The sequence below is a fragment of the Equus quagga genome, chromosome 10, assembly GCF_021613505.1.
Source record: "Equus quagga isolate Etosha38 chromosome 10, UCLA_HA_Equagga_1.0, whole genome shotgun sequence".
Lineage (NCBI taxonomy): Eukaryota > Metazoa > Chordata > Mammalia > Perissodactyla > Equidae > Equus > Equus quagga.
In genome coordinates, this window is record NC_060276.1 from 83,294,860 (window position 1) to 83,315,271 (window position 20,412).

The window sequence follows — 20,412 nt, forward strand, 5'->3', positions numbered from 1 at the left end:
TACCTCCAAACCGTGTTCCATGAACCCTCCCACCAAAGCTTCCATGACCAACCCCACCCCCTGCAAAACTACCTTCCAACAGCCCCTATCACTGTCCCGTATACTCCCAACTACTCAATGTGTGATCCTCCAACTGCACCTCAGACTACCCTCCAACACCTCTCCACCGCCGAACCACGCTCCACTGATCCAAACTCCATCCCCAAAGCACCGGCCAACAGTCCTCAACTGTACCTCCAAATAACCCCTAACTGAACCCACAAATCATACTCCAGTGGCCCAAAATGTGTCCCTCAAACCCTCCAATGACTCTTACCTTCACCCCAAATCATACTTCAGTGGCCCAAATATATTACAAAGCACCCTCCAATGATCTTTTCTTAAAACAACTTAATTGAGACATAATTTACATACTGTAAAAGTCACCCATTTTAAGCATGCAATTCAATTATTTTAGTAAATTTACCAAAGTGTGCAACAACCATCATAATCCAGTTTTAGAGCATTTTCATCCTCCCAGTAAGATCCTCATGCCTGAATACAGTTAGTCCCCATTCCCATTCCCAGCCCCAGGTGAACACTAATCTACTTTCTGTCTCTATAGATTTGCCTTTTCTGGGCACTTCATATAAATGCAGTATGTGGACTTTTGGTGTTTGGCTTCTTTCACTGAGCATAATCAGCCATGTAGTAGCATGTATCAGTGGTTCTTTTTACTGCTGAATAGTATTCCATCCAATGATCTTTAACTACTCCCCAAAAAACTCACTAATAGCTCCCCAACTATAGCTCATAATAGCCCTCTGACACCCAGACCTCAAAACAGGCCCCCAAACAGCATCCCAGACTATACCCACCAGCCCTCAATTATATCCCAAAACCACGCTATTGATCCTCAAACTTCATCACTAAACTACCCTTCCAGAGCCTCACCTTCATCCCCAAACCTCCTTCTAACAGCCCCCACTCTACCCTCAAACTGCCCTTTAACTCCCAACAATATCCCCAAAGTGCCCTTTCAAGGATGCCCAGCTCTAACCCCAAACTACTCTCAATTACAAACCTCACCCCTAAAATTCCCCTTCCAAGAGCCCCCATCTCTACCTCTAAATAACCCTTAACTGCCTTCCCTTTGTCCCACAGCTGCAGCCCCAAACTATACCTCCAAATCACTCTTCAATGACTACTATACCGAACTTGTCTTCAATTACATGCAACTACACCCACAAAACATCTTCTAATTGTTCCCAACCATACCACCCAAACCACCCTCCAAGAACTCCCGACTACACCCTAAAGTGCCCTATAATAGCCCCCAATGCTATCTGTAAACATCCCCCATTTATCTTCCCACAGTTTCCAACTACACCTCCAAACCACCCTCCAGTGACCCCTCAACCCCACCTCAATCTTCCCTTTGATGACTCCAACTGTACTCAAACACTTCCCGGTGGCCTCTAATTATGTCCTCAAACTGTCCTCAATAACCCCCAAGCATACCCCTAAGTCCCTCCTACAGCCCCCAAATCTACCCCCAAGCCATCTGTATTAGCTTCCTGAGGCTTCTGCGGCAAATTACCACAAACTCAGTGGCTTAAAACAGAAGAAATTTATTCTCTCATAGTTCTGGGGGCCAGAAGACCGAAATCAGGGTGCCAGCAGGGCTGTACTCCCTCCAGAGGCTCTAGAGGAGAATCTGTTTCCTCTTCCTCTTTTGCTGGCTGTCAGCATTCCTTGGCTTGTGGCCACATCACTACAATCTCTGCTTCCTTGGTTGCATTGCCTTCTTTTCTGTCAAATCTGCCTCTGTCTCCCTCTTATAGGGACACTTGTGATTACAGTTAGGGTCCCCTGGATAATCCAGGACAATCTTCCCATCTCAAAATCCTTGCCTTAATCATATCTGCAAACTGAAAAGTCCTTTTTCTCTTCTTCTTCTTCTTTTTATTTATTTATTTATTTGCCATCTAAGGTACCTTCACAGGTTCCAGGAATTAGGATGTACATATCCCAATCTGGGGAGGGCATCATTCAGCCTACAACAGTACACTCTTTGGCCCCCCAAATAGCTGCATCCACTCCACATGCAAAACACATGTACCTCATCCCAATACCCCCAGAAGTTTCAACCCATTACAGCATCAACTCAAGTTCAAAATCTCACTTTAATATCATCAGCTCAATAGTTCCAAATCTCATCATCTAAATAATCTAAATCAGATATGAATGAGACTCTGAGTGTAACCTACCCTGAGGCAAAATTCTTCTCCGTCTCTGGACCTGTGAAACTAGAAAACAAGTTATCTGTTCCCAAGATGCAGTGGTGGGACAGGCATAGGATAAGAGTTATAGACATTCCTATTCCAAAAGGAAGGGAAAAAGGTGTCACTGGTTCCAAGTAATTTTGAAATCCAGCAGGGCAGTTTCCATTAGGTTTCAAGGCCTGGGAAGAATCCACTATCACTTGAGGCTCCACCTCTGGCTCCACAGCTCTGCCCTCAGAGTTATTCTTCCTTCCTCTTGAAGGGTAGCACATATTTGCAGCTGAGTAGTTTTAGCCTATATCCTTCCAGCAGAATTTTGGGAGTCCAATATCCTTCATTTCATCCTGTCTCTGTTTCTTTCAAGCCAAATGGGCAGTATTTGTGGCAGTATAACATTCTCAAAAACCTTGTGGGTCTCCCATGGAATTCACAGGGACTCATACCATTAGACAAGAGGATCATCCACAAATCTTCTCTGGATAATCCTATCTCTAGTCCTGACTTCTGCTGAGATGGTTGATAGGATCCATGAGTAACAGCCACACCCTTGGCTTTCTCTCCAGAGCATACTTTCCTGACATTGAATCTCTTAAATCTTGTATCTTTTGCAATCTAGACAGCCTGAGAATTTCCAAAATCATCAAATCCTGGATCCATTTTCCTTAACAGTTCTTTCCTCAATTTATTTCTTTCCTTTCACATTTTACTATAAGCAACAAGAAGAAGCCAGGCAACACTTTCCTTGGACATCTCCTCAGTTAAATACCCAGATCCATCACTTAGAAGCTCTGCTTTCCACACAACTGTAGGACACAATTCAGCTAAGTTTTCTGCCTCTATATAACAAGGCTCTTGTTGTCCGGTTTCCAATGACATGTTCCTCATTTCCTTCTGAGCCCTCACCAGCAGCATCTTTAATATTCATATTTCTACAAACATTCTGTTTATGATGACATATGTATTCTCTAAGACAATGTAGGTTTTTTCTACTGTGCTCCTCATTTCCTTCTGAGCCTTCACCAGCAGTGCTTTTAACATTCATATTTCTACCAACAGTCTGTTCAAAGCAGTCTAGGCTTTTTCTATCATGTGCCTCAAAATTCTTCCAGCCTCTACCCACTAGCCAATTCCAAAGCCACTTCAACATTTTTAGGTATTGTTACCATATGTTATGAACTGAATTGTATCTCCCCCTCCAAATCTCTATGTTGAAGCCCTTACCCTCAATATGACTGTATTTGGAAATAGGGTCTTTAAGGAGGTAACTAAGGTTAAATGAGGTCATAAGGGTGGGGCCCTGATCCAATAGGACTGGGGTCCTTATAAGAGGAAGAGATACCAGGAGTACATGTGCACAAAGGAAAGGCCAGGTGAGGACACAGCAAGAAGCAGCCATCCGCAAGTCAGGAAGACAGCTCCCATCAGAAACCAACCCAGACGGCACCTTGATCTTGGACTTCTAGCCTACAGAACTGTGAGAAATAAATGTCTCTCTTTTAATGTATCCAGTCTGTGGTACTCTGTTATGGCAGCCCAAGCAGCATCTAAGACGCAGCAGCATCTCACATCTAGGTACCAAAATCTGTATTGGTTTTCTGTGGCTGCTGTAACTAATTACCACAAATTTGGTGGCTTAAAATATAAGAAATCTATTCTTTCACAGTTCCGGGGGCCAGAAGTCCAAAATCAGCTTCGTTGAGCCAAAATCAAGGTGCCAGCAGGGCGGTACTCTCCCTGGAGGCTCTAGAGGAGAATCTGCTTGTTGCCTCTTCCAGCTTCTGGTGGCTGGCAGCTTTCCTTGGCTTGTAGCCACATCACTACAATCTCTGCCTCCATGGTCACATTGCCTTCTCCTTTTCTGTCTGTCAAATCTGCCTCTGTCTTCCTCTTGTAAGGACACTTGTGATTACAATTAGGTTCCATTCAGATAATCCAGGCTAATCTCCTCAGCTCAAAATCCTTAATTGAATTACATCTTCGATCTTCTTTTATTTTTGCCACATAAGGTAACACCCACAGGTCCCAGGGATTAGGATACAAACATCTTTTGGGGACCCATTAGTTAGCCTACCACACCATCTTGTGACGGTTAATAGCTCTACTCCTTAAATTATCTTACAGAAGACCAAACTCTGTCTCTAAACACTCACTATCTTCCCATAGTCACTCCAACTGCACCCCAAACCATCTTCCAACCCCCCACCTGTACTCCCACTTTACCCTCCAATTGCTCCCACCTGCACTTTTAATCTGTCCTCTAGAAGCCCCATCCCTCCTGAAGACCTGCGTGTGAGCCTTTAGTTGCATGCACACTGTCCTGTAAAAGACCTCAACCTCAGCCACCCTCAATCACTATTCAATCTACCCCAAAGCATCCCCAACTTCACCATCCAACTGCCCTGTCTCTTCCTCCCTCCATATCTCCCATTCACCCCACCCTGCGGTTGCCTCGTAATAAAACCCCAGCTGTGAGAGAGAGAGAGCACTGTTGAAAAAGTTGTGAAGTTGTGAGCAACAGATTAAGAGAGAGAGACTGAGAGGGATGGAGGATATTGTGCAGGGTATGTGATGGGGAAGCATTGGCATGGAGATATTCGGGATGCGCGTATGAAACTGGTGTTTGTAGGAATGGAGTGTGTGACAGGATAATTAATTAATGGGTGCAATGCTGTAAATTTGTTTCCCCAGGCTTCCGCAAGTCTTTAACTTTGTTTGTAACATCTCTCATCAGATTATAGTTTTATATTTTGATGTGGTCAAACCCGAGAGATGCTGGAGCATGGTGGTAAGAGTGCCTGGGTTCCAATCCCAGGCTTTACAAACGGGGGCAACCTAGGGCAAGTGGCCTAGCCTTGCTGTACCTCCTGGTGTATAGGTTGGGCTAATAAATGGAACCTGCCTCAGAAGTCTGTTGTGAGGATCCAAATGAGCTAATGCATATAAAGTGCCAAGAAGGACCAGGAAATGTTGCATGGCGTTGCTTTTTTTTGTATCTTTTGCTCTTTGTATCTTGTTTAAGAAGGCCTTTTTTTTGCCAAAGTCTTAAACATATTCTCCAAAAATATTTTGTTCTGATATGTTTTATAGATTTTTTTTTTATGTTTCGGTCTTTAACCAATCTGGAATTAATTTTTCTGAATTGTGTAAATTAGGAATCTAATCCCTCCCCCCAAAAGATAGTTATTTCTCCCCAAACCATTGTAGTAAACAGTCCATCTCTCCTCCAGTGACTTGAAATATCATTTTTGTCATTTACTAATTCCTGCAAATACCTAGGTCAATTTTTTAAAGATTTTTATTTTTCCTTTTTCTCCCCAAAGCCTCCTGGTACATAGTTGTGTATTTTTAGTTGTGGGTCCTTCTAGTTGTGGCATGTGGGATGCTGCCCCAGCATGGCCTGATGAGTGGTGCCATGTCCGTGCCCAGGATCCGAACTGGTGAAACTCTGGGCCGCCGAAGCGGAGCGCACGAACTTAACCAGTGGCCACGGGGCTGGCCCCCTAGGTCAATTTTTAAATTCTTTTTCTCTTTACCATTGATCTAGTTTTCTATTCCTACTCCCAGATCACAATGTTTTAATTACTAGAGCTTTGTAATATATTTTGAATCTGGTAAGACGATGCCCTCCTCTTTCTCCTTCTTTTATAAAATTAGATATCCTTACATATTTAAGGCACCAGAGGAATTTTAACATCAGGTCTACAAGTTCCTTTTCGGAACTTTTACTGGTAATGTACTGATTTTTTAAAGATTGATTTGAGGAAGAATTGTCATCTTTATTATGTGGATAATGGCTGTATGTGAGCCTGTGGGGCTTTGCGTGTTTCCGAAGCCAACTTGGGAAACAAGGGTGCCAATACAGGAAGGTGCAGGGCAAACGGGAGCACAGTGAAGTTCCTGGAGGCCCAAATGCTGGGCAGGGTCTCGGGATGTTGGGAAGGAGGAAGGGAAGGCTGCAGGTCCAGTGTTTTGTGAGCTGACCATGCACCTGAAGGTATGGGTGGGACCCTCTGCTGTGTGCAAGCTGGCTTGCATGTATCTGGCACACAAAGGAGCTCAATAAATGTTTGTTGGACCAGTGCACAAATGAGTGAATCAATTAGTTTTTGGAGAGCTTATTCTATGCCAAGTGACCTGCTATCACTTTTCATAAACTATCTCTAATTCTCGTAACAACCCTGTTAGACAGGTATTATGACCCCCATTTGACAGGCCAAGAAAGCTGAGGCTCAGAGAAGGGAAGTGCTTTGCCCATATCCAAACCCGGGTCTTTACGATTCCAGAGGCCATTCACTGAAGGGACCAGATCTAATTTCCATCCTTCCACTCATTCATCTATCTGTAAAGTATTTATTAAGCAGCACAACGACCTAGCGCAACAACTGCTCTAGATGACATAGAGGAGCTGGAGCGCTCCCGGGAAGACCAGCTGGGCAGCTGGACTGTGGGTACCGAAAGGGCGGGGTTTCTGGGGCGCGCCTCCAGGGAATGGAGCCGCCAGGGCCTCAGAGCTATGGCTTTGGCTGAGAAGGAGGTACGGCTAGATCCAGATTGGAGCGCGGCCTAGGGAGCAGATAGTACGAATATTGGCCGGGAGGGGGCGCGGTTGCGCAGCTAGAAGCCTGGCCTGGAGATCGTCGGCGCGCCGACTGGCCATCGGTGCGCAGGCGCAGAGGACCCAAGGAGCGGCTTAATAGCCTGAGGAGGGATAATTTGCGAAGAGGAGGCGGAGCTCAATCAAATTACCTTTTGCTGATTTGCCTCTGTCCCTGAGGGCGTGGCCTAGGTGCCCCCTTCTCCGAACGAAGGTTGGCCGAATCTAGTTTTCCCTCCGCGTCGGAGGCGTGGCTTAGGGCGGGTCCTTGAATCGCGCCCCTGAACGATTGGTCGCCTCACTCAGGGGGCGTGGCCCGGCGAGCCGTCCATCCTCCATGCGGTCACTTCCTGTGGAGTTTCCCCAGCCCAGGGAGGAGGGGGAAGAGGACGAGGGGGAGGAGGGCGGTCGTCCGGGGTTAGGGTAGGGGGGGGGGGGGGTGTTGGTCCGTTCAGGGCGGGGGATGACTCACGGCCCATCCCATCTCCCCGACGCCGCCCGCCCGCGCAGAGCTCACTCCATGGCTTAGCGGAGGAGGCGGTGGCGAGCGGGGGGAGGGGGACTCTTATTTTGTTAGGGGGACCGGGCCGAGGCCCGACTGGCCTGGCAGGGCTCGCCCGGGGCCGGGCGTCATGTCTCATGCGGCCGAGCCAGCTCGGGACGGCGTAGAGGCCAGCGCAGAGGGCCCTCGAGCCGTGTTCGTGCTGTTGGAGGAGCGCAGGCCGGCCGACTCGGCCCAGCTGCTCAGGTGCGGAGCGGCCTGGGGCCGGTAGTGCTGACTGGGATTCCTGGGGGTCCGATCGCCGGGCAGCGGGGGCCCCGGACTGGGATTGGAGGCCCTCGGCCTAGCTTGGAGGACGTCGGGGCGCCCGTCTTGGGGGGGGCATCTAAGGAAGCTGGCGGTGGCCTGCTTGGACTGGGGCTTAAAGGAGTCGTGGAAGTGCATTAAGGGAGGCCTGGTTCAGATTTGGGGGGCCCTTGACTGGATCTAGAGGAGCAGATTCTGTTGTGTCCGGAAACTGGTCTAGGGTAGCTGAACTTGGGAGACTGAGACTCTGATTAGAGGCTGAATTTGGGACCCTTGAGTCAGGCGTGAGGGGGATGAATTTGAGGGAGCACTCTGTAGGTGAGGCACTGATTTTAAGGGACTTTTTCCCTTAGTGTCAGAGTCTTGAGAGACAGAGGTGCTGTCTTGGGAGCTTGGTGACTCGCAGTGGCTGGTTGCTGGAGGCTGTGTTTCGGGATAACACGGATCTGGAGGGATTTGGGGGTTTCTCAGATATGCTGCGTGGGAGCAGCCCTGTGAGTGTGTGTGAGTGAGCAAGAAAAGCAACATTCATCAAGACTTGACCAGAATAATCCCTCCACCCCTGCCCACCCACCCGGCTGGGTCAGATCCCAGGGAGAGTGGAAAAGCCCTCTTCCCACACCCCCACAGGGGCTTGAATGGGAGACAGGCAGACAGAGGCCATGGACGTGATGCTCCCTCTTAGCTCAGAGAAAAAGGTCTCGGACCTTATTTGGGGACCCAGAGGAGGGTCTTGTTTCTGCTGCCACTTGTCCTGCCTAGCCTCTCAGCCCACCCTGCTCGCCCCTTCCACACACACACACGTTCTTTCTATCTCCCCCCTCCAGTCTGTTTCTCAGGCCTGGAGAGAATCTCGAATCTGCCCCTAGAGCTGGAATGAGCACCAATTGCACCATCCCTGCCTGGGTGGGTCCTGTCTGGCCTCTTAACCTCACTCCCATCAGCGGGCTTGGAAGCCCTAGCCCTCTCTGTCCACACCCTGCCCACCCCAGTGTCCATCTGTGCCAACTTCTGTGCCATGGGGGTGTGAGCATGGGAGGGGGCTTTGCCTACTTTCTGCCTGGGATTGTGCTGAGCTCAGCGGCTCCCCAAGCTTCCTCTTCCCGACTTCCTGGGTGGTTTTAGGGCTCCATCGGAGGGTGAGGAAAGGAAGGAAGCCAGATCCTTGGGGAGGGGAGAGAATTCTTGTCAAGTGAAGTCACCCACAGTCTCTCAGGATTCTAAATCTTTGAGTAAATTCCAGGATGCATATCCATCCGCGTGCATGTTAATGTCCCCTACACACCGGGGTCTCGCACCCCGCATAGAGGGCTAAGCCTTTCCATATATCCATTCACCATCTCCCAGTGACTTTATGACAACCTAGATCATCACGGTAGTGGGAATAGTTGAAAGGGAGGGGTGTACATGGCTTCGTATTTTGTGTGTCCGTGGGTGTTGGTACTGGAGGCGTGTGTGTGTTTTGATCTATCCAAAAAAACAGGAGAACGCTGGGCAGGCTCCTCCAGCCAAGAAAAGAATGCTGTATAAAGCGGATCATCCACCCAAATTCTCCTTGTAAATCCAGATTGGTGGAATGAGGGGCGCCTTTGATATTTCCATTTTGTATTTGAATGTGTTGGCATCCCATGAACTCTAGGTGGGGAGTGGGGGAGGGGCTCATTTGCAAAGTGGTGGATCCTTCTGTAAGGTGAATCATCGACCCCAGTTCTCTTTGTGATGCGTTCGCTTTGGGTTACAATGGACTGTTAAGCTGAGGGATGCCCCTACCGTGCTCTGTGTGTGGACAAACGTGGGCTCACATTCAGCTGCCGGGAAGACAGTAGGGGGTGTGGGGGCTGGGACAACTCTTGAATGCAAAGTCAGGAACCCTGCAAAGTGAATTGTCATTCCTAAATTCGTTTCTGTTTTCCTCAAACCCAGGTGGTTGTTACACGTGATTGTTAGAGCGGGGAGTTGGGATCCAGGCACTCATTATCTTGAATCTTAAGGGACTATGGATAACAAAGCGAAAGAGAGTGGGGAGGGGGGAGAAGATGTGGGAATTCATGGTGAGGGTACCCAGTGGCTGAATGTGAGGGATACACTCTGTTCCCCTCCCTCCTAGTGCCTCTTTCTCTCCCTCGCTCGCGCTCTCGCGCTCTCTCTCTCTCTCTCCCTCCCTCTCTCTCTCTCTCTCTGTCTCTCTCTCTCTCTCTCTGTCTCTCTCTCTCTCTCTCTCTCTCTCAGAGGGGCGTGAGGTCTCCACTCACTGACTACTACCCCTACCTCCCCCCACTCTCAGCCTGAACTCTTTGCTTCCGGAGTCCGGGATTGTTGCTGACATTGAATTAGAAAACATCCTTGATCCTGACAGCTTCTACGAGCTCAAAAGCCAACCCCTATCACTTCGCTCAAGGTATGTCTCCTCTGTCTGATTCCGCTCCCAATTCCTCAGGCCCCTCCGTCCCCTCTGGATGGACAGAGGCCTGCAGTGCCAGCCCAACCCATTCTCTCGCCACCTTGCATTTTCCAGACAGTAAAATTAGGGGCCAGAAAGAGCGTGTCACACAGGAAAGCAGGTGGCCAGGCTACGATTCCAGTACCTTGGACGTGACCTCCCCAACACTACCTGCATGCCTATTAATACACAGATATTGCAAGTTGCCCTGAGTGCCCAGCGATAGGGCGTGATCTGCTCAAGCTCCGCCTCCAGGTGGGCGGAGCCAACCCACAACCCCTGCTCAAACCCTGCCCCACTCAACAAACTCACCCACCCCCAGCTTTTGAGGAACCCCTGCTGGTCTCCTTTCCCCAAGCTTGGAAGTCTAAATGTGCTGAGTCATCGGCCTGGGCTCTAAGAGAGGGGAGGGGACCTGGAAGAGGGGCAGGAAGAGAGGATTGTGAAATCTCTGAGATTTTCAAGACTGACTAGCTCCTGGAACTGGAGGCCCAGGCAAGGGAGGAAGAAGGGCGTGCAGTTGCCCTTATAACTTGATGTTTAACCCCGGGAGCTCAGAGAGCATCTCCAGCCCCCAATTGAGCTTAAGAGCCCTCTGTATCTGCATCTTCTGCTGCCTTTCACTGTCCTTTAAATAGGATAAACCCCCTCTCCCAGAGCCAAGCAATGGCATCTCCACTCAAATATGAACAGGCCCAAATCCAGGCTTCTTCATCAGGACTCAGGGCTAAAATTCCGCCCCCCCAGACCGTGACCCCTGAGAGCTGGGGCTCGGTCTGGTTCCAGTGTCTTCCCTGCCAGACCGTGACCCCTGAGAGCTGGGGCTCGGTCTGGTTCCAGTGTCTCCCCTATCAGACTGACCAGGCCTGGTGCCTGTGTCTGCCCCTCCACACTAGCCTCTGAAGGCAGAGAACAGGCCTGGCTCCTGTGATGACTCCATCACGCTCTGACTCCTTAGGCTCGGCATGAGACTTTTAGCTTACCTGTGGCCCCATATTTCCCATTCCACAGCCTCCCAATATCACTGCAGGCCACACCAGCCACCCCAGCTACACTCTCTGCATCATCTTCTGCAGGGGGCTCCAGGACCCCTGCCATGTCGTCCTCTTCCTCCTCGCGGGTCTTGCTGCGGCAGCAGCTAATGCGGGCCCAGGCCCAGGAGCAGGAGAGGCGTGAGCGCCGGGAACAGGCTGCAGCCTCTTCCTTCCCCAGTCCTGCACCTGCCTCTCCTGCCATCTCTGTGGTCGGCGTCTCTGCTGGGGGCCACGCATTGGGCCGCCCTCCCCCTGCTCAGGTGCCCAGGGAGGTGCTCAAGGTAAGGTCACAGCCAGAGGCCCTGGGAGGGGCCTCCTGGTGACTGAGGAGTGGTCCTGGTGGCTTTTGGGTGAGGTGCTAGGGGCTGTAAGGAAAGTCCTCAGTGCTGTTCAAATAGACTGTGCTAGTGTCCCGTTGTGTTGAGGGTTTCCAAGGGGTTCTTGTGGAGTTGTGAGGGGTTCTCGGGGGCTATAGGTTGTCTTGGCGGACCATGGAGGGTCGTGAGGGCCCCGAGCAGGCCCTGGGGTCTGGGAAGCGGCTTCGGAGGCCGAGCTTCAGGTATGTGTGGTGCAGCAGGAGTCTTCTGGCCATTGGGGTGTCTTGGGAAGCCGTGTGTAGTTCCCAGGTCTGTTAGGTGGCCGCAGAGACTAGAGGAGAGTCTGGGGGACTGTAACAGGGTGCTCCAGAAACTGTAAGGGGTTCTGCCAGCCCTAGGTGGATCTTGGGGGCTGTGAGGGATTTCCGAGAAAGGGAGTTTGGGTCCTGGGGGAGACTTACCAGTAATTTGGGAGGGGTTCTCAGATTCTGGGCCCAGTTTGCCGGCCTAAGCCTAGGAACAGATGACTTCTGAGGGTCAGCCTGAGGCTCAGTCACTCCTCTGAGCCCTGTTCTACCTTGTCCCCACCCGCCCTCCTCCCCCTTATCCCACAGGTGCAAACCCATCTGGAGAACCCAACGCGCTACCACCTGCAGCAGGCGCGCCGGCAGCAAGTGAAGCAGTACCTGTCCACCACCCTTGGGCCCAAGCTGGCTTCCCAGGCCCTCACCCCACCGCCGGGGGCTGCCAGTGCCCAGCCGCTCCCTGCCCCCGAGGCTGCCCACACTGCTGGCCCCACAGGCAGTGCTCCCAACAGCCCCATGGCACTGCTCACCATCGGGTCCAGCTCAGAAAAGGAGGTAAGTGGCTGCAGACAACCCTCCCCTGCTCCCCGCCTCCAACTTCTTCTGACCCTCTTCCATATTTACCTCTTCCTCCAGATTGATGATGTCATTGATGAGATCATCAGCCTGGAGTCCAGTTACAACGATGAGATGCTCAGCTATCTGCCCGGAGGCACCGCTGGGCTGCAGCTCCCCAGCACGGTGAGGCCCTGAGATGGGAGGGGGCGCTGAAAATGAGCGCCTCCCTCTATCACTGAGACTACAGCCATGCTGGCTGTGTGTGTAAGAGACCCTCGCCCTGGATTGTAGTAAGATGGAAGGGGGGCTGTATGATGAGAATGGGGCATACCAGCGCTGGTGTTGAACCGCATGGGGAGGTGGACCTTGTAGCTTTTGATATCTATAGGGCGGGGACTTCGTGGAGATATTAGGGCATACCGAGGTGTTCGAGCCTCACTGTGGGAGGGGCCAAGAGGTAGGACTCTTACAGCATTTTGAATGTACTGAGAGATTCAGGTCATTGGGACAAACCCCGACCATGCAGTGATGAGAACATACCAAAAGTCTCAAAACGTGGTGTGGTTGGACTTGGAAGCAAATGGAATGTACCAGACTCCTGCAGTAAACGGTGCCAAGAGGCTAGGTCCTTGTAGAGAGTGGATAAAACTTTCTAGAGCAAAGGATGTACCAGTAAATTGTAACATTCTGGTTCTGGAACCTTCCAAGAGTCCCCTAACTTGCTTTGGGACATACCAAGTGGCTGTAGCTTTGCCCCGTTCCAACATATCGAGAGGATAGAAGCATGTATAGAAATGGTACCAGGTAGATTTGGACACAGCTAGAGATTGGGGCCTTATATTAGATGGATCCAGCAGACTGGCAGGGGTTTCAGGAGATGAAAATTCATCAAGAGGTGAGACTGGTTCCTTATGGATTAGTGTGTTGATATGTTAGAGTATATCCAGCAGAGTGTGAAGGAGAGAAAAAAATCAAGGCTGACATAAAAGCAGTGCGAGTTGAGTAGTTGGACAAGAAATTCTGAGAGATCAGAATGTGCGGGAAGATACTTAAGTCAGGGCCTTGGTACATGGCAGCTGGAGACCTTGTATGTAAGGTGGTGCGACGCGATCACAGCAAAAGACTGGAGATTGGGCTGGAACTCTCCAGAAGGCCAGATTTTGGATGAAATGTTGCTATGACAGTTTCCTAAGGTCTGAGAAGATTGGGTTGGAGTATTCTAAGAATGCTAAATTGGAATGTTGTGCTAGGAGGTGCTAACGGCCTGAAATATTGCATTGGAGTGGACAAAGACCGAGAAGGGTGACTTGCCAGCATCTCTTTTCAGAGCCAGCCCCCAGGTGTGGGAGAGGGGCCTCAGAGGTCACTGAGGGATTTAGGAGCTGCAGGGGCGCGATGAACAGGCCAGGCAGGCTCTAGTTCCCTGGCAAAGCAGTCTAGGTCCACTCGACCTTGTCCTCCCTGTTGAGTTGCCATGTCGAATTCCCTTGAGGGAGAAGCAAGGGTTCCCGTGCTGTGTCAGCCAATCCTTGCATTAGGGGTCCATCTTTGGAGTGTGTGGAGGGTTGGGAGCCTGGTTCTGAGAAGGAGCCAAGTGTGGGGTCTGTTTCCAACCGTCGTTTCTCTGCCCTCCCTGCCCCCAGCTGCCTGTGTCAGGGAATCTGCTTGATGTGTACAGTAGTCAGGGTGTGGCCACACCAGCCATCACCGTCAGCAACTCCTGCCCAGCTGAGCTGCCCAACATCAAACGGGAGATCTCTGGTAAGGGCCGGGGTCGTGGCCCCGAGCATCCATCTTGTACCCCAGGCTGAGCCCACATCTCCCAGGTCTGGAGGTGGGCCTGATTCTGGGGGAAGGGGTTTAAGCAGACAGAAATGGGGGGTATTTGCCCTCTTTTTTCCATATGGCCATGGTCCTGCTTCTACCCCTCTTCCTCTCATCTGGAATTTAACAAATGGCCTGTCACCATGGCTTCCTAAAAAATAGTAAAGAGTGGCGCATTTTTAAAAAGTCACTTCCTCTGCCTGCACCCGCCAAAGCCTGCCTCAGCCACTGCACACGCTGCCCTCCGTCTTTCCCGTGCCCAAAGGCCCTGAGCACCTCTCCTCTCTTCCAGAGACAGAGGCCAAGGCCCTTTTGAAGGAGCGACAGAAGAAAGACAATCACAACCTCAGTGAGTGGCAGCGCGTGCCCTTGCCAACATGTCATGCGCCCCTGCCTTCCTTGGGGGGGGCCTCTCCCTGCAACAACCTCCCAACTCCCGTTTCTCCTCTTCCCTCTTCGGCCCATTGATGACTCTGCCACTCTTTCTTTCTCTCCTCCACCTCCAAAGTTGAGCGTCGCAGGCGATTCAACATTAACGACAGGATCAAGGAGCTGGGCACCCTCATCCCCAAGTCCAGTGACCCGTGAGTCTGAGCTGGGAGCCCAGAAGGTGGGGGGGGGGTCCTGTTCCCCTAAAGTCATTCCTGAATGGGAACCACCTGGCAGTTCTGCTCCTCTGACCCTTTCCCACCCACCTTTCCTCACCCTGAGCAGGGTTGCGGCCCCTCACCACATCCTCACCTAAGATTTTAGGTGCATGATGTTATGGTCCCCGTGCCTTGTCTGGTCCCTGTAGGACACAGGCGCTTCATTCTGTGTTCGTTTAGCACTTGCTTTATTTACTCAAGAAATGTCTTGAGGGCCGGCTCCGTGGCCGAGTGGTTAAGTTTGCGCGCTCCGCTGTGGCAGCCCAGGGTTCGGATCCTGGGCACAGACATGGCACCACTCGTCAGGCCACGTTGAGGCGGTGTCCCACATCCCACAACTAGAAGGACCTGCAACTAAGATATACAACTGTGTACGGGGGGGTTTGGAGAGATAAAGCAGGGAAAAAAAAAAAAAGAAATGTCTTGAGCTTCAGCTTTGTGCCAGGTACCGTGCTAGGCCTGAGGATACCAGAGGGAACAAAACAAAAATCCCCAAGCTCGTGGAACTGATGTTCTAGTGGAGGCAGACAGACAGCAAACAGGATAAACAAGTAAAATCCAGACGATTATGATGAATATTGTGGAGAAGACTAAAGAATGGAAGGAAGATGGCAGAATGCTGAGGAGAGTTGCAGTTTGGGGTGAGGAGGGTGGGGACAGGGCAGGCTCCACTGACAAGGAAGCATTTGAAGAAAGAGCCTAAGGAGGTGAGGCAGGAGCCATCTGGGTGTCTGGGGGAAGAGTATTCAAGGTGGAGAGCACAGCTGGGCCAGAGGCCTTGAGGTGGGAATGGTTCTCCATGTTCTTGGAGCATGGAGAAGCCAGTGTGGCTGTCGTGGGGTGAATCAGAGGGACATGGGTGAGAGGAGCAGTAAGGGATTGGGTCAGAGAGGGCTTCCTGGGTTCAGGGTGTGATGAGGCATCGCTGGAAGGTTCCAGGCAGGGGGTTTCATTTGAGCATTCCATGCCCCTGATGTACCCCCACCTCAACTTTGCGGCAGGGGGTGGGTGCTCCGTCTACCTGGTGCAATCCTCTGCTCAGCTCCTGAGACTCCATGTGCAGTGCTCCCTTCTGTCCTCCCCCTCGGGCCCCACAGGGAGATGCGCTGGAACAAGGGCACCATCCTCAAAGCCTCTGTGGATTACATCCGCAAGTTGCAGAAGGAGCAACAGCGCTCCAAAGACCTGGAGAGCCGGCAGCGATCCCTGGAGCAAGCCAACCGCAGCCTGCAGCTCCGAATTCAGGTCTGGAAGGAGGAGGCAGGGGCAGGGGTGAGGGGGGCTTCCTGCAGGCAGAGGCAGAGGAAGAACAGGCCAGGATTTCCCTTCCTGGCATACTTGGGGGATTGCCAGGCTTCCCGACTCACATGATGATGACGATAAGTAGCAAGCATAACAATAACAAGAATAATAACGTTAGCTAGTGTGCATGGCGTTGATCTTGTGCCATGCACTGACAGGAGCCTTATCTCCATTTACTAAATTAATCCTCACAACAACCCTATGGGACCATTAGTATACCCATTTTACAGATTGGGACTCTGAGGCTCATAGACATTAAGCAACTTGCCTAAAGTTCTGCAAACTAGTGAGTGGCAGAGACTGAATTCGAACCCAGGCAGCCTGCCCTTTTAACTGTTACACTCCTCTGCCTCTGAGGGACTCTGAACCCCATCTTATCCCCCCCCCCCCGACTGTTTTGCAGGAGCTAGAACTGCAGGCTCAGATCCATGGTCTGCCGGTACCTCCCACCCCAGGGCTGCTCTCCCTGGCCACAACTTCAGCCTCTGACAGCCTCAAGCCAGAGCAGCTGGATGTTGAGGAGGAGGGCAGGCCAGGCACAGCAACGTTTCATGCAGGGGGGGGACCTGCCCAGGGTGCTCCCCATCAGCAGCCCCCAGCGCCCCCCTCGGATGCCCTTCTGGACCTGCACTTTCCCAGCGACCACCTGGGGGATCTGGGGGACCCCTTCCACCTGGGGCTGGAGGACATTCTGATGGAGGAGGAGGAAGGGGTGGTGGGAGGACTGTCGGGGGGTGCCCTGTCCCCACTGCGGGCTGCCTCTGATCCCCTGCTCTCTTCGGTATCCCCCGCTGTCTCCAAGGCCAGCAGTCGCCGCAGTAGCTTCAGCATGGAGGAGGAGTCCTGATCAGGCCTCACCCCTCCCCTGGGACTTCCCCACCCAGGAAAGGAGGACAAGTCAGGATGAGGCCCCGCCTTTTCCCCTACCCTCCCATGAGACTGCCCTGCCCAGGTGTTCTGGGGGAAGAGATGTGATAAGGCCCCACCCCTGTAACCAGGCAAGGAGGAGGAGTCAGATGAGGCCCTGCCCCTTTCCCACAGGACCTGCCAGTGCAGGTACTTCAGACATGGAGAAGGCAGTGACATCAGGGCCTGTCCCATAGAGATCACAGCCTCGCCCCTGCCCCGTGGGACCCACCCTTGCCCAGGTGAAGGAAGGAGACAGGATGAGGTCGGCCCCTGTCCTCTAGGGACTGTCCTAGCCAGGTCTCTTGGGATTAGGAGGTGTCAGGATACTGCTCCAGCCCCTCTCTGGAAACCACCAGTCTAGTCCATCCTGGCGAGGAAGAGGAGTCAAAATAATGGAGGTCCCACCCTCGAGGTTTAAGCCCCGCCTCTTCCCCATGAGCCCTACCCTGCCCAGGCAGGAACAGAAGTGAGGATGAGAGCCGGCCCCTTCACCTGGGAACTTAGTCCTGGCCCTCTGGCAGTGGAGGAGCCAGGCCCTGCCCCTTCCCAATAGGAACAGCCCAGCGCAGGTGTTTTAGGTGTGGAGGAGTCAGTAAGATCAGGCCACCGAGTGGAGATACCAGCCCTTGTCCCTTAGCAACATCCCATCCCACCTGAGCATTCCACACTGCAGGGAAGAGTGGTACTTAAGCTCCCCTGCCTTCACCTGGGACCAACGGGACTTAACCTAGGAGGACTCTGAGCCGACCTTGCCCTTGGAGAAGGGGGCAGATCTTGAAATCTTGTGGATTGACATTCCAGACCTGGATCAGGAGTTAGACCCGCGCTTGGGCAGAGTCTTGCCTCCTTGCCTGAAGGGCAGTTTGGGGAGGTGATGGGGATTAGGGGGTACTGAGTCCGGGTTCCCAGAACCAGCACCCCAGTACTCTTCTTCAACGTGTAGAGGAACAGGATGAAGGAAAGGGCCTTTCTGGGGACTTCCTCAGCACAAGAAAAAGTGGAAGCCTGTCCCACCAAGGCAGAGGCTTGGAGGGAGGGTTGCAAAAGCATATGTACCCCCTCTTTTGTTTATCTGATTTTTTACTGACGCCCTACTCAGAAGCTAAGTCACCCCCGACCTCCAGCCTCCACCCAGTTCTCCATTTGGAGGAATCCTCCCCACTTCAGAGTTATCAAGAGGCGTTCCCCACCCATCCCCACCCCTCCTACCACATAGACTCAAGGTCATCAGCTTTGGATTGTTGGGGTCAAGCCCCAAGGAGGGTGTACTGAGAGGTCTGTAGGTTTGTGATTAAAATAATAAATGCTAGGCGTGTTTGATGCGCTTTTAACTTTGGCAAAGAGTCTCCTGTCCTTGCTTTGACTGTGCAGCAAACCTCCACGCAGGCTGGGAGGAAGAAAGGTTCTCGGAAGAAACAGATTGCAGAGGGATCGATAAAAGAATGAGAGAGGCCGGAGGAAAACAACCTGCACACGAAACCCATCCGTTCTCAGCTGCCCGCCGGTGCCTCCTGACTGCTGCGAGCGCTCCACCTCATCGAGGCTGAGGGATGTTCATCAAGAAAGTACGCGGCCCCATTCCCATTTCCTCTTTGAAGAAGCCGAGGAATAGAATTTAAGTAACTGTCTGAGATGTGCAGCTAGTAAAGATGAAGAGCTGAACGGTAAAGTTAGCTGAGTGAGGGCTCCAGTTTGAAAAATGTCACTGAGGGCAGAGGAGGCAAAGAAGATTTTCTTGCAAGTTGGCGTCTGGAAGTGTATGCAGATGTCTCCCAGCAGACAGTAGAGGTACTCCAGACGGTGGAAAGCGCAAAGACAAACACCATGAAGGCAGAGGAACAGGCAGGCAACTCGATTTTGGAACAGATGTTGACTGTTGGGGAGAGTTTAAAAGGAGGGAAACAGACACAAGTGTCTTCTTTGTTGAAGGCTGGGGAAAAATATTAGGCCTGGGATTCCTCAGCCAGACTGGCTCCTGGGCCAGGCCAGGCTTCAGGCCTGCTCCTGGGTTTCCCCCAGCAGACTGTGACCACTACACTTGCTACTCCATTCTAGCCTACCACACTGTGACCCCTGACGCCTGGTTGCTGAGTCTGCCACCAAATTGATGGCTCCTTGATTTCTTTATTTTTTTTCTCCTCAAATTTTCTATATTCTCATCTTTATTTTATAAACATAACATGTAATACCCAGGAGTGTTGTTTTTTAAAGTTTGTAGTGTGAAAGAATTTTAGATTTACCGAAGAGTCACAAAGACTTGAGCAAATTCCCACACCCATCACCCAGCTCCCCCTAATGTTAACATCTTACATAACCATGGCACATTTATCAATACTAACAAAATGACATTGGCACAGTACTAGGAACTCAGCTGCAGACTTAGTTTGGACTTCACTGCTTTTTCCACAACTGCCTTTCTCTTGTTCTAGAATTCAAATAAGGGTACTGTATTTGTTACCTCTTTCTGTGTGACAAATTACCACAATCTTAGTGTGTGAAAATACATGCTTTCATTATCTCCCACTTTTTGTGGGTCAGGAATCCAGGCTGGCTTAGCTGGTCCTCTGCCCCAGTGGCTCTCCTGAGGGTGCGATTAGGGAAGGTGTCGAGTGGGATTGAGGACTCATCTGAAGGCAGGACTGGGGAAGAATCTGCTCCACACTCAAGTGGTTTTGGGCAAAATACAGTTCTCTGCAGCCTGTTGAACTGAGGGCCTCAGTTCCTTGCTGGCTGTCAGCCAGAGGTGCCCTCAGTCCTTGCCATGTGTCCCTTTCCTTTCATGAGGCAGCTCACAGCATGGTAGTTTGCTTCATCAAAGCCAGAAGAGAGAGTCTGCTGGCAAAACAGAAGTCACAATTTCTTGTAGTCCAATCACGGAAGTTACAGCCCCTCAATGTTGAGGCATTCTGTTGGTTAGAATCATTACTCAAGGGAGAGAATTACACAAGACCATGAATATCAGTAGACAAGGACGGCTGGAAGGCCATCTGAGAAGCTCCCTACCCCAGATAGCTTGTTGGGTTTAGCTGTCATACCTTCTTGGTCTCCTCTAACAGCTTCTCAATCTGTCCCCTGAGAAGGCCCAGACATTGTGCTATTCTAGAAGCAATGACCACATCTAGTTCCCAGATCTTGGTTTCTAAATGCCATTCTTCAGTGAAAGGAAGCAGGGCTCCTTGGAGAAATGGCTGATTTTAAGGCCGGGGTAGGGAAACACAAGATGAGCCTGGAGCATTGTGTTGTGCCAGAAAGTAAGGAAGTACCTAAAAAAAAGAAAAAAGATGGGAACGTGTCATAAGAATGCAGGAGCCAACCTGAAAGAGGTCCCAGTGGCCAGAGCTGGAACAATTTGAGCAAGAAAAAGATAATAGTATTGGTTTATAGTCCAAAAATACAACAAATCTCAATGA

The 20,412-nt window shown here is 51.3% G+C and overlaps 1 protein-coding gene across 2 annotated transcripts; it reads left to right on the forward strand.

The window, feature by feature from the left end:
* Positions 1 to 7,292: 7,292 nt before the first annotated feature.
* On the forward strand, positions 7,293 to 19,176 carry TFE3 (transcription factor binding to IGHM enhancer 3). 2 transcript variants are annotated; one of them, XM_046673584.1, is made up of 10 exons: positions 7,293 to 7,606; positions 9,951 to 10,064; positions 11,118 to 11,421; positions 12,072 to 12,317; positions 12,399 to 12,503; positions 13,964 to 14,081; positions 14,437 to 14,493; positions 14,653 to 14,728; positions 15,889 to 16,036; positions 16,497 to 19,175. In XM_046673584.1, exons 1-10 carry the CDS (start codon positions 7,491 to 7,493, stop codon positions 16,938 to 16,940), a joined length of 1,728 nt encoding a protein of 575 aa, XP_046529540.1. In that variant the 5' UTR covers positions 7,293 to 7,490; the 3' UTR covers positions 16,941 to 19,175. The 2 variants fall into 2 exon arrangements, with proteins under 2 accessions (XP_046529540.1, XP_046529542.1); XM_046673586.1 differs by having other exon boundaries at positions 7,579 to 7,606; positions 11,183 to 11,421; positions 16,497 to 19,176.
* Positions 19,177 to 20,412: the final 1,236 nt, after the last annotated feature.